At 41.6% G+C, this 15,590-nt stretch overlaps 1 protein-coding gene across 1 annotated transcript; it reads left to right on the top strand.

The window, feature by feature from the left end:
* The first annotated feature begins 1,240 nt into the window (after positions 1-1,240).
* On the top strand, positions 1,241-4,462 carry ociad2 (OCIA domain containing 2). Its single transcript, XM_068725505.1, has 7 exons — positions 1,241-1,421; positions 1,503-1,587; positions 2,822-2,875; positions 2,992-3,039; positions 3,272-3,395; positions 3,930-4,004; positions 4,136-4,462. Exons 1-6 carry the CDS (start codon positions 1,335-1,337, stop codon positions 4,000-4,002), a joined length of 471 nt encoding a protein of 156 aa, XP_068581606.1. The 5' UTR covers positions 1,241-1,334; the 3' UTR covers positions 4,003-4,004; positions 4,136-4,462.
* Positions 4,463-15,590: the final 11,128 nt, after the last annotated feature.

Below are 15,590 nucleotides of genomic sequence, written 5' to 3'. Positions count from 1 at the left end.
GTGGTTTACATTTAATTTATTTAAAAAGTATATATATATATATTTATATTATACATTATAATTATATTTTTAAAGTGTTAATAGTAAAAATAAATGTATATATACATATATATATATAGTTAAATTATATCTAGTGATTATATAAAATCACTTCTCTTATATAATTTTTTAAGTTTTTATTAAAGCAAGCACATCAGTTTATTTCCAACATATCTTATTTCTTAATGTTATTGCTTTTTTATTTTTTATATCACACTATTTATATTTATTACGTATTTTATGTCGGTCATGTAAAGCACTTTGTAACTTTGCACAAAGTTCCGTATGAATAAAGATTATTATTATTTTTATTAGACGTAGTAGAAGAAGTAGTAAAAGCAGTGGTGTTGTTATTGTTGTTATAATTATCAATAAGTCGTTCTTTAACCTGATTTAAAGAGGCGGAGCTTTGACTACATGTTCATACTTCTTACTGTTTTTTTGATATAAAAGAAAAAAATGTAATTAATATTTAATACTTAACATGAAAGTGGAATTTCTACATTTAGTGAAAGAAGAGTAGTCCTGCTGAAATGATCAAATCAATGATTATGTAATGTGTTTCTGATATCATGTTTTTATCAGTGGTGATAAACCTTTCTTTGATCTAACGTCTAATAACCTGACCTTTATCTCCTGGGAATAAACTTCTAATGAAGTAACATATTCAGCACTCCTTTGTCCTCTTAGCTACAACGATTACATGTCTATTACGCACTTTTATATTTCATTTAATTGTTATTTAATGTAACTAGATCAAATATTTACGTTTGCAAGTACAGTAAACTACAGGACGTGTTACAATAAACATTTCCACAGTGACTGACTGATTCTAATGTCACGGTCACGCTTGTTTGCACAGGTAGAGTGGAATGTTGTTTATGATACTATACTCCACATACTCAGTGAAACAACACAAAGGAATCACCTCCACAAACACAGGTGTGTCTGACTGCAGGTGTGGGAGGCTGTACAGAGCTGAACCTGACCTGAACGCTGCAGCTTCATGATGGGACAAAGAAAACATCTTTGTGCGTCACTGTTTTTCACTTTCCCTTTAAATTGTAAATATTGTGCATTTTTTCTGCAAAATTCTATATTTTAGAAGTTGTTTTTTTTTTAAATGGCCAGAGGCTCTAGTGTGTTTCTTTATTGGGGCCGGCTTATAAAAAAAGGGAGGAGCTATTACAACCAGCGTGATAAGACAGAGAGACACAGGAAGCATACGAGCCAGAGAAAGTTGCGCACTTCTGGTCCGGGTTAAATAAAACGTAGCTGGAAGCTTTTATTGCATCATGAGCTCCGAGACGATCACCGTGAAGACGGGAGGAGACGAACCGGCGGCGGTGGCGGCGGCTGGTCCAGAGAAAGGAGGGTGGAAGGTGAGAGTCACCGCTGTGGACCATCGCTGAACCTCCGTGACGAAATGAGACCTGAACCCTGTCCCGTGTGTGTTTTTACAGTGTCCCTCGGGGGACCGTCACGTCCACAGAGAAGACCTGAGAAAGGTGTGGAAGGAGTGCCACGAGGAAAGCTTCTGGTACAGAGGTATTCTCTTTTAATATCTCCAGAAATACTTCTTATTGATCGTTGTAGAAAAAACAGTCAAACCATCAGATGTGTAAAAAAGTGGAGTCCACGTGCATTCTCTCTAGTGTCCACCAGGGGGCGACTCCTCTGGTTGTATAGAAGTCTAGTCTAAAATGACTCTACTTCTCTCTTGATTTATTCCCTCAGTAAACATTGTAAACATGAGTTTATGGTCTCAATCTCTAGTTTACAGTCTTCTTCAATACAGCATGATGTTCATTTAGTACATTATGCTCCATTTAGAGTCAAACAGACCATAAAGCAGGGGATGCTTTAGGGGCGGGGCTACACGCTGATTGACAGGTCTCTACCAGAGCGTTTTATGACGGTTAATTTTTATATTTTTGGTCACCTAAAAACACGTGTTATTCAGCGTTTGGTTGCTCGACCCTTGGTCAAAAACCAAGATGGCGACGGTCAAAGTGCTCCAGGTGAAGAGGGTCACAACATGAACTAGTAGATATCACCATCAAACTTCACCACTTCATCACTCACATCAACACCAGTGTTTAGTGTATTACAAGTTTACTGAAATGTGATGTTTAAATATTCAAATGAGGCATTATGTGATGGTAACTTTTGGTGAATTTAGTAGAAATCTACAGACGTAAACAAACAAAGAAGTAAAATAAATGTTTTATTTCCTCTAGTCTGAAAGAAGACGAGTTATGGAAGTCAAATAATCAGTGCATGTCAAACAATATTTTTGCCTGTAGTGTCTCACTGATGAGGTCTAGTTCTAAGTGAGACAGGGAGCGTCCCGAGTTCAACCCGAGTCTACAGAAAAATAAAAAAGAAGAGAAGAAGAAGAGAAGTTTTGCAGCTCCAACGAGCTGCAAAACCAACAAGAGGTTTAGTATTTGTGTTCACACCCACAAAGATCTAATCCCACCGCTGCAGCACGTGTGGAATACTGTGACTGTCGGTGATTCACGTCTTTTTGTCAGCACTTAATTGTTTGAGCTTCGTCCGCCGTGCAGCTGCTGCAGGACGTCTCTCACTGAGCAGTCGTGTAAACATGAAGCGGCAAAACAGTCCTTCAGACGAAATGTTGAGCTTTCATACTTCACGGGTCAAAGTTCAGTCAGATTTAAAACCTCAAACGGGATCGATGGTGACAGGAAGTGAACGCGTTTTGGTCTTGATCTTTGCTCGGCGTCTGTCCTCAGTGACTTGTGTCCTCTGTCCTCAGCTCTTCCTCTCTCTGCGGGCAGCATGGCCGTCACCGGTGGGCTCCTCTACAAAGGTGAAGACGATCAAACCCAGGTCTCCCGTCGCGTCGTTGGGACGCATGGAAAGAAAGCAGTGTTTTGTATAAATATCCTCATTTTGGTTTAAGTTTGACTTTTAGTTTCCATGCAGGCATTTGGAATTCATCAAAGAGATTTGGTCCTTTTCCAAAACTAGCAGGTGTGTATCATCCAGTATTTAACGACTTTCTAATGCTACTCGTATATTCTAAAGACCCGTCTTAATGTGAGTGATGAGCTGGTGACGTTTCATGGTGGTGTGTGTGTGTGTGTGTGTGTGTGTGTGTGTGTGTGTGTGTGTGTGTGTGTGTGTGTGTGTGTGTGTATATGATATATATATGTTTTAACCTGTAGCGTCTTCGGCCTCTAATCACACGTTTGTTGTGCTGTAGTTGCTGGTATCCTTGGTTACGCGGTGGGGAAAGCTTCGTACGTTGGAACTTGTCGGAGCAAGTTTCAGGGTCTCGGTCTTGAGGACCGACCAGGATTTGGTCCCTGGTCTCGTCCTGGACACAGGTACAGAACACACTGACACTAAGACGCCCAGAAAATCACAGTCACAGTCCGCTTCACTGCAGGTAAAACAAATACAAACAATCATTAAACGCACACATAAAACTACAATTCAAATATTCACAATATATCTGAATTCATATGAAAGAGGCGTGCAGTTTTTTTTTTTTTAAAAGTAGTTTTGTGCTACATAGTAGTACATGTACTACATGTAGTACTATGTACAGATACATGACTTTAATACAACATAAATTTGTACAGAGTTTACTCACATTTGACCAGATATATGAATTTTCTTTCCACTTTGTTTATTAGTTTTCACATAAATAAAAACATTTTATACACAAAAGAACAGAAAAACATTTATTATTTATTTTTTATTTTTTATTTTTACTCGAGGCATCAAACCGACAAACAAAATGAAGTAAAATGAGACACAAAAAATAAAACACAAACGATAAATAAGCGTCGTGTGTCGTGTTTGTGCTCATCATTTACAATGACTCTGGATCACTGAGCAGAACGTCGTCCCAACAGGTCCTGTCACCACGTGTGTGAAGAATGCAAGAAGAAAGCTCCAGCTGCACCTGCAGAAGAAGTGACAAGCTAAAGGTGAGCTGATCACATGCTGACGGAGCGATTTACAAACGGATACATGTGAGCTCTGATTGTTTTTGTTTATTGACATAATCGTGTTAAAGTCACCTGGATGTGCTCTGTGTTTATTCCCCTTCATGTTTCAGTCTCATCAGAAACACCGAAGGACCGACGGTCAGCGTGGATCCGTCAGCTGCAGCTTTTCTGTGTCTTTTTAAATAATGCTTATAATTAGTCCAAAGTATATTTTGATATATTGCACATCATATTCATCCAGGAGAAACCATGCACAACATGTCCACTAGGGGGAGCTACTTTCCTTTCAGTCAGAGATCCGGTTTCATCTGCAGGAATACAAAGTCTCTTAAATGAAGTGGAGCAAAGGGAATCAAGGACATTTGGTTTCATCATCAGCTTCAATATACTTTTGCAACAACGACCAAACACAATAAATTTTGCCTTTTACATTTTAAGCAGTTTGTTTTGTTTTGTTTTGTTTACCTGCCAAACCAACATAAAAACGTAGGAAATTACAATCATTCTATGTTTTCTCATATTTGCTTATAGTGACTAATGAAGAAATCAAAAGCATATGTGTTTAACCAGGATCACCATCTCTGTTTCAGTGATGGAGACTTAACATATGATTCTATTCTCATATGTTTAACGTCTTCTTAGGGAACACGTTTCTTTTTAGGTGTCGAATCATCCAACTAACAAATATTAAGAAGCTTTGTTAGCCCTAAGATATGACACAACAGATCTATGTTTGAACATACTGGGTTTGTGATTTGACAGAAGAGCAGCCTGAATATTAATATTTGTATTGACCTGGTTTCTATAGGTCTTATTTAGACATACGTTCCTTCATGACAATTTATTTGAAAGCGATAATAATAAGTCATACATTATAATAAGGTGTAATAATGTGTGTAGATGAAGTATTTATTCTCAAAACTTTTGTTTTTCAACACTTTTAGCATTTTTAACAATGTAGTGTTTATTATGGAGGACTAAAGTTGACAGTATAATAGATACGTGATTAAATTTAAGTAAATAAATTGAATGTAGAAATAAAAGCCTTAATTATCAAATAAATGTGCAGGTTGATTTTAAAAGAAATAAATATGCCCAGAAATAGAAATAATAATAATAAAGTGTATTTATTTATTTGACAAATTACTTATTTTTGGAATAATTTATTTCTATATTTAATTATTCTCCAATTAAATATTTTCTCTTTGCTATTTATTCATTCCCTTATGTATTCAAATAAACACATTTTATTTATTTATTCTGTTTCTGTGCATATTTATTCATTTTTAAATTAAGTATATTTATTTTTTATAATTTAGGTTTTTATTTCTACCTTTCTTTCGTTGTTAGTTTATCTATTTATTGAGTTATTTATTTATTCATTTATTATTTATGTCAGCTTTAGTCCTCCGCAGTTTATAAGTGGTGCTTAAATAATGTTTACTTAATAAAAGTCCTTATATCCGCCATGTTTTTCTCTCTAAGGCGGATTTAGCTCTTACCTCCGAGTACCCGCCTCCCTAGTACATGTTCCGGTGTACGCTTGTCAGGATAAAAAAGCGCACCCTTTGTGAACGTCACTGTTGGGGGCGGGAAGGGGGGGGAGGGGCCAAGACGTCATCCAATCAACAGGTCGTGTGTCCCTTTTGATTGGCACTTCTATGCTGAATAGAAAGCTGTGTTTTATATGGGCGTACACCCTTAGAGCCAATCACAACGAAAAGGAGGCGGGACTAGCTTCTCCTCAACACCGAAGTATGGAAGCCCATTAGTGCACTGTGAGGAAAAAATAAAGATCCTGTATTTCATTATTATGACTTAGTATCTCATAATTATGACTTGGTAACTCAAAATAATGACTTAGTATCTCAAAATAATGACTTAGCATCTCATAATTATGACTTAGCATCTCATAATACTGACTTAGCATCTCATAATACTGACTTAGCATCTCATAATAATGACTTAGCATCTCATAATACTGACTTAGCATCTCATAATAATGACTTAGCATCTCATAATACTGACTTAGCATCTCATAATAATGACTTAGTATCTCATAATACTGACTTAGCATCTCATAATAATGACTTAGCATCTCATAATACTGACTTAGCATCTCATTATTATGAGATAGTAAGTCATAATAATGAGATGCTAAGTCATTATTTTGAGATAGTGTCTCATTATAATGACTTACAGGATCTTTATTTTGTCCTCACAGGGCTTCCATACTACACACTGAGCGAGAGAGAGAGAGAGAGAGAGAGAGAGAGAGAGAGAGAGAGAGAGAGAGAGAGAGAAAAAAAAACAAAAAAAAAAAAAACGTCACCACTACGCAAAATCCTTCCCATGGAGGAGGACTAGGACCAGGACGTTCATCAAGCTTGTTCGGCAAAATGAAAAGAAACGTCTGCAAGCTAAGCTAAGCTACCTAGCTCAACTAAAAAGAGGAGAGAGAGCGAGAAAGAGAGAGAGCGAGAGAGAGAGGAAACAAAAAAAAGTTGTGAGTAACGTCATCTTTTATGCGAATATCAAAGTATAACTGAGGACACGGCGGTTTGCTATCTAACGTAGTTAACTAACGTAGTTAACGTAGTTAACGTTGGCTCGCGTGATTTAACTTTACCGTTAACGTTAGCTTTTTTTCCCAACTAAATTAGCAGCCGTAGCATGCTAACAGAAGCTACTCGCCTAGCTACCGCTTCAGAATTCCTGTTGTCAGTTATACTTGTAACGCTGCCAAGTAGCGTAGCTTGTGCTGTTAGCCTTGCTATCATACTTTAGCATGTCGAACTACAACGGTAGTTAGTTGACAACTGGCTGGGTGCTGCTAGCTAGCTGGTTAGCCTTCTGCTCAACATTTGCAGTATCAACACCAGGCTAGCCGCTAGCTAAAAGCTACCATGATGGACGTTATAAGATAAGATGAGATGAGATAATCCTTTATTGATTTACAGGAACACAGCAGCAGAGTGGATAGTGCAAACAAGAGGCATCGTAAAAGAAAACAAGATCAAAACAAGTATCATAAATAAGTAATAAAACAGTTAAGAATATTAAATAGTACAAAATACACAATAACTACAATATTATATATACAGACAGAGTAATTGTAGTATTGCACAGTGTATTTATATTGCACTGATTTTGAGTGTTGTGTGGTTGTCTTCATATGTTTAACTTTAGCTAGTTCTCTGTGTGTGTGTGTGTGTGTGTGTGTGTGTGTACGTGCGTGCGTGCGTGCGTGCGTGTGTGTGTGTGTGTCTTGGTGATATAAACTAGTCATGTCAGACAGTAAAAGCGTCAACAAAATACTGTAACGTTATGTTAAAACACGTTAAACTCAGTGACCCTTGTGTTGTTTTTATGCACTATTTGTCTAGGGGCACAAAACAGCAGTTATTTATTTGTTTAAATCTTCTAGAGCAGACAACTTTTAGTGTATTTTTTTTAAAATATATTTAAAGGTACTTTAAGACATAACATGCCCAAAGCATGGTGGTGTGTTTTTTTTTTTTTTTTTTTTTCATGCAGTGGAACAACAGTGAGAGAACTGTCAAGCCTCGCATCTAGCCAGCATTCCTTCTGAGGACTTCATTCTCCTCGTTTTGGAGTGCATCTGACACACAATGAGGCGTCTGTTTCGTCTGTCTGTGGAGACGCAGTGCTGTGGCACTTTGGATACAGACGGAGAGGAATCTGGTCGGTCTGCATGTGCAGTGCTGGAGGTGGAGCACATCGTTTAAGCATCTTATACACACAAGAAGACCTCGTGGTGCTAGAACGTCGGATCTGTGCAACTGGCTGATCCTCCGTCGTCGTCCCAGCCAGCATAAGCCTGTGATGACAGTACAGATGTAGTGTATTCTCTGATTTGTGCTCAAACTAGAGGGAATCCCCCCCCCCCCCCCCCCCCCATAGCTATCCATTTGAGATTATCTGGGGCATAATTCCAGTGAATTAGGGTGTTTGGTTTAATCTGGTCGGACATTAATGGCATCGAGGAGCACGGGGGATGAAAAACCACGCTGTGTAAAACGGCCCCACTGTGGCCCCTCACTAAGCCCCCCCCACCACACACACACACACACACACACACACACACACACACACACACTGCAAGGATTAACTGCTAACTCAGCATTTCAGTGGTGACTACGAACATATTATGTAATACAAAAACAGCTCAGTTTGTTGATTGTTTTCAGGTCTTGTAGTTTATCAACTGACAGGTTTTTGGTGTCTTACTACCAGCGGTTTGCACACTCAGTTTTATTTAGTTATGTTCATTTTCTTTCCTTTTCCTAACCTAAACATTTGGTTCTCCCTGACTTCTAAAGGGTCAGTTGGAGAGGTGGTGTCCGTCTCTAAAAGGTCTTTAGACTAAGCAGAAATATCCACACCTGCTTCGACGCCCTTTGACCCCGCAGCAGTCGACCCCGTTCCACGTGAAAAAAGCTCAGAAAGGAAATCCTTGTTTGGCCTCTGAGGTCTCTGTGTCGGAGGATCTGAGCTTTCACTTATTTGGCCAGTAATAAGATGACCTCTTATCTGGACTGACCAGTTGGATCCAGTGTGTGTGTGTGTGTGTGTGTGTGTGTGTGTGTGTGTGTGTGTGTGTGTGTGTGTGTGTGTGTGTGTGTGTGTGTGTGTGTGTGTGTGTGTGTGTGTGTGTGTGCACTCTGCTGAATTATTAACTGGACAACTGAGCAAATAATACTTTGAGGGAGTGGAACATCAATTTGGCTGAAAATCTTTTGCCGTTTTTATTTAAATATCGTTCTTCAACCAACTTCTCCTTTTGCCAGCACCCATCTCAAGAGTCACTTTGAACATTTAACACACGTTGTTTTTAATCTCTGGAGGATTGAGATTCCGCAGCGTCGCTGTGGCCTTTCATTCTGTTTTTTGGGGAAATTCCCCGTGAACCGGTGACGATCAGAATATTCACGAGTTGGTAAATGATTGAAAGCAGTGAAGTCGTTCCACGATGCCTCCAGACATTAAAAGGAGTTGTATGGTTGTTCATGAAGCTAACCCAGTGCGGTGTAATTTAAAGCACGACATACCTCACCCCGATGTACGCGGCTGAGGCATTGTTTTCATTGATTCAGTTGAAAGACTTCGGCGTAATGCAGCGCGCGATACGGACGGAGTCGAGCTAGAAATAGCCTATAATTGAGCCCTGCTGAGGAAGATTACCCGTGGCTTTGGGAGAGAGGTTTTGGAGCATAATTGATGTTTGGGTCTGCCTTCGCCAAAAGAAACCACCCCGTCTTTGCCCTCAGGACGGCCTCGGCTGAGCCTCCGGCGCTTCACGTCTCGTTTTTAGATCCCGCTGACGGGACAATGCCGCTTCACATTGTCCTATTTGTGCAGCAGACGTCAATCGCAGCGAGTTGAAGACGAGAGGAATGTCTGTTGAAACTTTTGTTATGCTGCACTTCCCTTTTTTGTCCTCCCCGGTTCGGAAGAAGCCGGTAATGTTTCCGCTCCAGAGGTAGTGATTAGAACCGGGCCAGGCCTGTCATTTTGGGTTGGAGGGAGCCAGATATAGGCTCTTCCCTCCTTTTTTGTCCGCTTTACCGAAGCGCACGGGCCCGTTTCTGACTTTAAGCCGCTCCAGATTCTTCAGGACGAGTGCATCGCGTCGGACGTCCCTTTTGGTTCCTTTTGTGAAGGGGACCGGTCACAGGGCGGCGGCAGGCTGCTGCTGGGGGACACGGGACAATCTCTGCTTTCGTCAGGCCTCTTATTTCCTGGATGGACTCTCGGCCTCCTGTTTGCAGCATCCTCACTGTGTGCTGGAAGTTGCAGGGTGATATTGGATGAAGTCAAGTTAACCATTGATGAGATCACTTCTGCTCCCGTGACCTTTTAGCCCGTCTCCCGTGTTGCAGTTACACCAAAAAATGTACAATATTCAGACTAGTAATGGATGGATTTGGTGGACAAATGATCCACGTTGAGATGTGACATGTATGTTTGAGAGCCTAAATATAGAGCAGCGGCTCATTATGCGGCTGTATTTGCTTCAGCGTTCAGGATGTGCTCAGGGTTTGGCTTTTGCTGTGGTCACAGTTTTTTTTTTTTTCTTTTTTCTTTTTTGGAGTCGCTGAGTTGGAACAGGAAGCCAGATGTGTTATTCACACCGTCTGTCAGTGTGAGAAGTGAGCGATTTGCATCTTCCGCTGTGTTTTGTGGTGAGTGGATGAAGGTACGTGAGTCGCTGTGTGTCGAGACTTTAGCGCCGCGGAGCTCTTTCTTTTCTCTTTAGTTCGGTTTTGTTTTGACTTCATCGACGCTGACCTTTTCTCACCGTCTGTCCTCGGTGTGAGTCGAGGTTCTCACACATCTACTTCTCTGTTCGGCTGCTGTGTGACTCGGTGGCTTGTCCTTCCTTCCTTCCTTCCTTCCTTCCTTTTTTGTTTGACTACAGTTTGATAACGGTTCGGTTTTGTGTATTTATGACGGTCTAATCCTGACCCTGGATCATATTTATGTTCTGTAAGCTACGTAGAGAAGTTCAGACACCGTTCAGTCCTTCCTGTTGCCGCTTCTGAGTTTGCGTGTCGGCCGATGCGTCGACAACAAAATAAGTTCACCGGGTCATAATGTCACTCTGTTATTGAGCCGAGCGGTTCTGTGCTGAAGAGTGTTTTTTTAAATCGCAGGTGTGTCGTGCTAGTTTGCACATGTACAGTACGGATCAGGTAGCAAGTGACGCATCTTGATGCTGTTTCCCATGAAGCGTAAATATGCTGATGAATGATAAAAGCTCATATCTGATCGGTGCATAGACTCCCAGACCTGCTGATACCTGGTGCTGTATCAGAGGCATCTCTGATACTTTTATTGGTATTAAAGCGGCGCTAATAAAACCGCCTTTTTTAGTTAATGTTCATTCTGCAGCGAGACGGACGGTAACGAGACGATCTCGTGGCTGGATGTGAGATTACCCGACTATAAAAGGAGCTTCTCTTCCAGTCGCCGTGACGATTAACGAGAGGGAAAGTTGAGTTTCGGAGGCTCTGGTCGTTTACGTAACGGCCTCTTTGGACGCAGCGGGTAATCTTCAGATTATTACTCTGCTCAGGATGTGCTTTTAATCCCGTCACAGTCCGAGGCCAACCGTCCACCTATCACCTGGGAGCAAGAGTCGTATCGGTCACTGCTGAACAAATGTAGAAATGTCTGAATGTATTGAAAGGTACATTGTTTATGTTGCTGTTCTGTGGTCAAAGAGCGCTTTCTCTCTGTTTTCTCGTTAAAGACTATTTTTCTCTCTCTCTCTCTCTTGTTTCCAGATTCTTGTGCAGTGAACTTTGAGGACCCTCCCGTCTCCTTCCAGCGGCGGCCCTCCCCCCCACCCCCCCCCCCACCACATCGCTCTATGGCCTTAAGGTGCGTCACACGGGGGTTAAGTGGGTGGTGTTCCGCCGTGCCGTGAGGCTTTAGGGTTTTACTGAGACCGCGAGCTAAGCAGTGTGGGAAAGAACAGGGTGTTGGATTTAATCTCTTTGTTTTTCTTTTTGCCAAAAATAGAAAGGTATCGGCGTTTTTTGTGCCGACGCTCCGCTCAGACGGCTTCACTTGTGTTCTGTCAATAAATGTCCTGGTTTTATGTACTAATCTTCCAGGACATTAAGGAGCACATCTCTGGTAGAAGTTTAGATCTGTCGACTTTAAAATCAACTCATCGATCAGTCGACTAAAACGTCTTCGGTTGAGGACAGCCGTGGATCGATGGCGTCCATCTTTATCTTCTAAACGTTGACATGTGGACGCTCTGCAGTTAACGTTGGTGCTGTTTGTAAGCGGTATCCTCGCTTCAACCCGTCTCTCTCCTCCGCTTAATGATGGTTGGAAACACTCAGTGAAGCTTCATCTTTCTCTTCAACTGTGCAGAAATGACGAGTTTAAACAGAGAGAATGAATAAAAAAGAAGCCGTGAACTAGTACCGCCCTAATCTCCATAGAGGCCGAAAGCTTTGAAGTAATTCCTGTTACAGTGTGTGTGTGTGTGTGTGTGTGTGTGTGTGTGTGTGTGTGTGTGTGTGTGTGTGTGTGTGTGTGTGTGTGTGTGTGTGTGTGTGTGTATTTATAGGCGAGCAGAGAGAGCGTGTTTGTGTCGGATCAGTGAGCTCTGTGTGAACCCAGACTCAGGTGATTGGGCAGAGCTCCGGCTGGTTTATTCTATAAAATATATTATATATTAGTTCTGAATGTAAAAACAACACAGGGCGATTAGCCGATTGTTTTCTAGACTAAACGTTTGGTCCATAGAATAGTAAATAATGTCCGTTCCAGTCCAAGATAAGTCCTAGATATTCACTTCATAATGAGAAAAACAGAGAAAAACTCAAAATGTCCATATTTGTGAGGCTGTAAACAACATTTTCTGCCTATTTTGCATGAAAAATTAGTTAAAATGACTTAAAAGGTCATTAAAATAGTTGCCGATTTTTATTTTTCTTAATTTGATTCTCGGCTCATCGATTAGTCGATGCAGCTCTATAAAGAAGAGCTGCATGATTCCATTTTTAGCAGCATTATTTTTCGACGATAATCAATATTCTTCCATGTGTAGAACCGTCTGGTTTTGGACCGGTGTGTTCCTCTAAGTACTGTTTCTCTGTGGCGTCCGGTAGCCGTCGTCTCAGAATGGTGACGTGGTCAACAAAACCAACGAGAGGATAGTTGTGATTTGAGGTTCTGGTCCGGTCACATTCTCACATTCTTCAGGGCTGACTGTCAGTCAGGACCGGCCAGAACCAGCCGGACCGGCTTTGTTTGCAGAAGAAAGCCGACAGATGTTGACGGACGGGTTCCTGACGTGAGCATAAGTGAACATGTGACTGTTGGAACCTTATCGACGTAAACCTCTAAAACCTACCAGAACTATAAGAAAAACAAATACAAAATACATTAATACTGGACTTTTTAATTGTGTTTCCATAGTATAATGAATATATAGGTGTTATAGTTTATAGACGGCGCAATAGTTAAGGAGAGCAAGCCGTAGTCAAAATACATTTATGCACATGAAGACAGGGTAGTATTCTTGAGTGTGATGTCTGTTTGCACCACTAGAGGGCAGTGCAGCATTGTTTGGATCCTCATCTTAAGTGACACAGACCTCGACCTGTTTACTCTGACTTCTGGGCCACAGCCCAACAGAGTTTTCCTGTTTTCTGCCGCTTGAAAGCAGAACGAGGCGAGAGGCAGGCGGGTGTGCTGGAACTGGAACGCTGCACATTGTTCCCACAGCTTCCTCTTCCACATTCCTGGTGTGATTGTGATCTGAGGCCTCCTGTGCTGGAGTATTGTTCTGATGACGGACCTGGTCCACACTAAACCACACTAACCCACAGCTGCTCCACCGACCATTGTGGTGCTGGGTTAGGGTGATGGCTATCTCTGTGCCTCATCAGTCGTCTCTCTCTCTCTGTTTCTCTCACTCTGACTCTCTCTCTCTGACTCTCTCACTCTGACTCTCTCACTTTGACTCTCTCCCACTCTGACTCTCTCTGACTCTCTCTCTCTGACTCTCTCACTCTGACTCTCTCTCACTCTGACTCTCTCTGACTCTCTCTCTCTGACTCTCTCTCACTTTGACTCTCTCTCACTCTGACTCTCTCACTTTGACTCTCTCCCACTCTGACTCTCTCACTCTGACTCTCTCACTTTGACTCTCTCCCACTCTGACTCTCTCTGACTCTCTCTCTCTGACTCTCTCACTCTGACTCTCTCACTTTGACTCTCTCCCACTCTGACTCTCTCTGACTCTCTCTCTCTGACTCTCTCACTCTGACTCTCTCTCTCTGACTCTCTCACTCTGACTCTCTATCTCTCTGACTCTCTCTCAGTCTGACTCTTTCTGACTCTCTCTCTCTGACTCTCTCTCACTCTGACTCTCTCTCTCTCTCTCGCTCTCTGACTCTCTCTCTCTCTCTCTCTCTGACTCTCTCACTTTGACTCACTCTGACTCTCTCTGACTCTCTTTCTCTGACTCTCTCTCTGACTCTCTCTCACTTTGACTCTCTCTCACTCTGACTCTCTCTCTGAGTCTCTCACTCTGACTCTCTGTCTCTCTGACTCTCTCTCTCTCTCTCTCTCTCTCTCTGACTCTCTCACTCTGACTCTCTCATTCTGACTCTCACTCACTCTGACTCTCTGTCTCTCTGACTCTCTCTCTCTCACTCTGACTCTCTTTCTCTCTGACTCTCTCTCTCTCTCTCTCTCTCTCTCTCTCTCTCTCTCTCTGACTCTCTCTCTCTGTTTCTCTCTCTCTGTTTCTCTCTCTCTGACTCTCTTTCTGACTCTCTCTCTCTGACTCTCTCTCACTCTGACTCTCTCTCTCTCTCTGACTCTCTCTCTCTCTCTCTCTCTGACTCTCTCTCACTCTGACTCTCTGTCTCTCTGATTCTCTGTCTCACTCTGACTGTCTCTCTCTCTCTCTCTCTGACTCTGTCTCTGACTCTCTCTCTCTCTCTCCTCTTTGGAGCTTAATGCTGTTTCCTGTTTATTAGCTACTTTCTGTGTAGATTGTAAAGGTTTAGACTTAATTTAACAGTAGATTAATCACATTTTATGAGTTATCAGAGTAGCTTGAACAAGCTCTCTGGTGGTTTGCCATCAAATCTTGCTGAGCGTTTTCTTTTTTTCCCAGTGATTTTGGACTTGTCAGTAGATTTCAACACTTAGTGCATCCTGCTGTGCTTTCTGCCAGATGGCCTCTAGAGGGCGGAGTTCTAGCAAAACTGCTGCACTGCATTTTATCATTGCAATCTTCCACTATGTGTGCTTACTCTGCAGGCAAGCTTTGGATAAAAGCAAAACACACACACACACACACACACACACACACACACACACACACACACACACACACACAGTTGAAATGACTCGAGGACTGGGTGGTGTTTTGAGACACCACATAGGAAAAGAAAAGCTCTTCTATACTGAAAACAGTTTCATCATCTCACAGAGATCCCCACACGCCGCAGTAGAATCTGTAAGCAACTCCTTCACGTGACGCACTTACTGGTCCAACACACAACGCATTAATGCCTGAGTATCTTCACACTCAGAAATACTCATCTATGCACGACGTGCATCAGAAATACTAAAGACTAAAGTTCTCTTTGAGATCTTATTAGATTCTGCTGTTAACGCTGCTCATGCCAACTTAAATGCATAATATAATAAACAACAGCTAAGCACAAACTGGACAGACCTTTGATCTGGCGTCACGTTACAGTCACTTTAGATAATGTGTTGACTACACTTGCTAAGCTAAAGCACAAAGTAACTTTTTAACTTCTATATCTTCACGTCTTCATTTTGTTCCTTTCGTTCTAAACCTGCATTATGAGGTTTTTAAACCGTGTGGAGCAAAGCGACGTCAACCCATTTATTGGTTTATTTGGTTAGGGACAACGCACATTAATAAAACATCCCTGTAAATGCCAAGAGGCCTATTTTTTCATCTGTAGTCCCCATGCAACTATCAGCATCTAATTGTCTAATGGGTATCTAAAACATTCATACTGTGTGTGT

Source organism: Cebidichthys violaceus, unplaced genomic scaffold, assembly GCF_023349555.1.
Source record: "Cebidichthys violaceus isolate CVI_PGR_0920_01 unplaced genomic scaffold, fCebVio1.0.p SCAF_35, whole genome shotgun sequence".
Taxonomy (NCBI): Eukaryota; Metazoa; Chordata; class Actinopteri; order Perciformes; family Stichaeidae; genus Cebidichthys; species Cebidichthys violaceus.
Note: the sequence above shows the minus strand (reverse complement) of the source record. Positions and strands in the feature narration are given on the sequence as shown.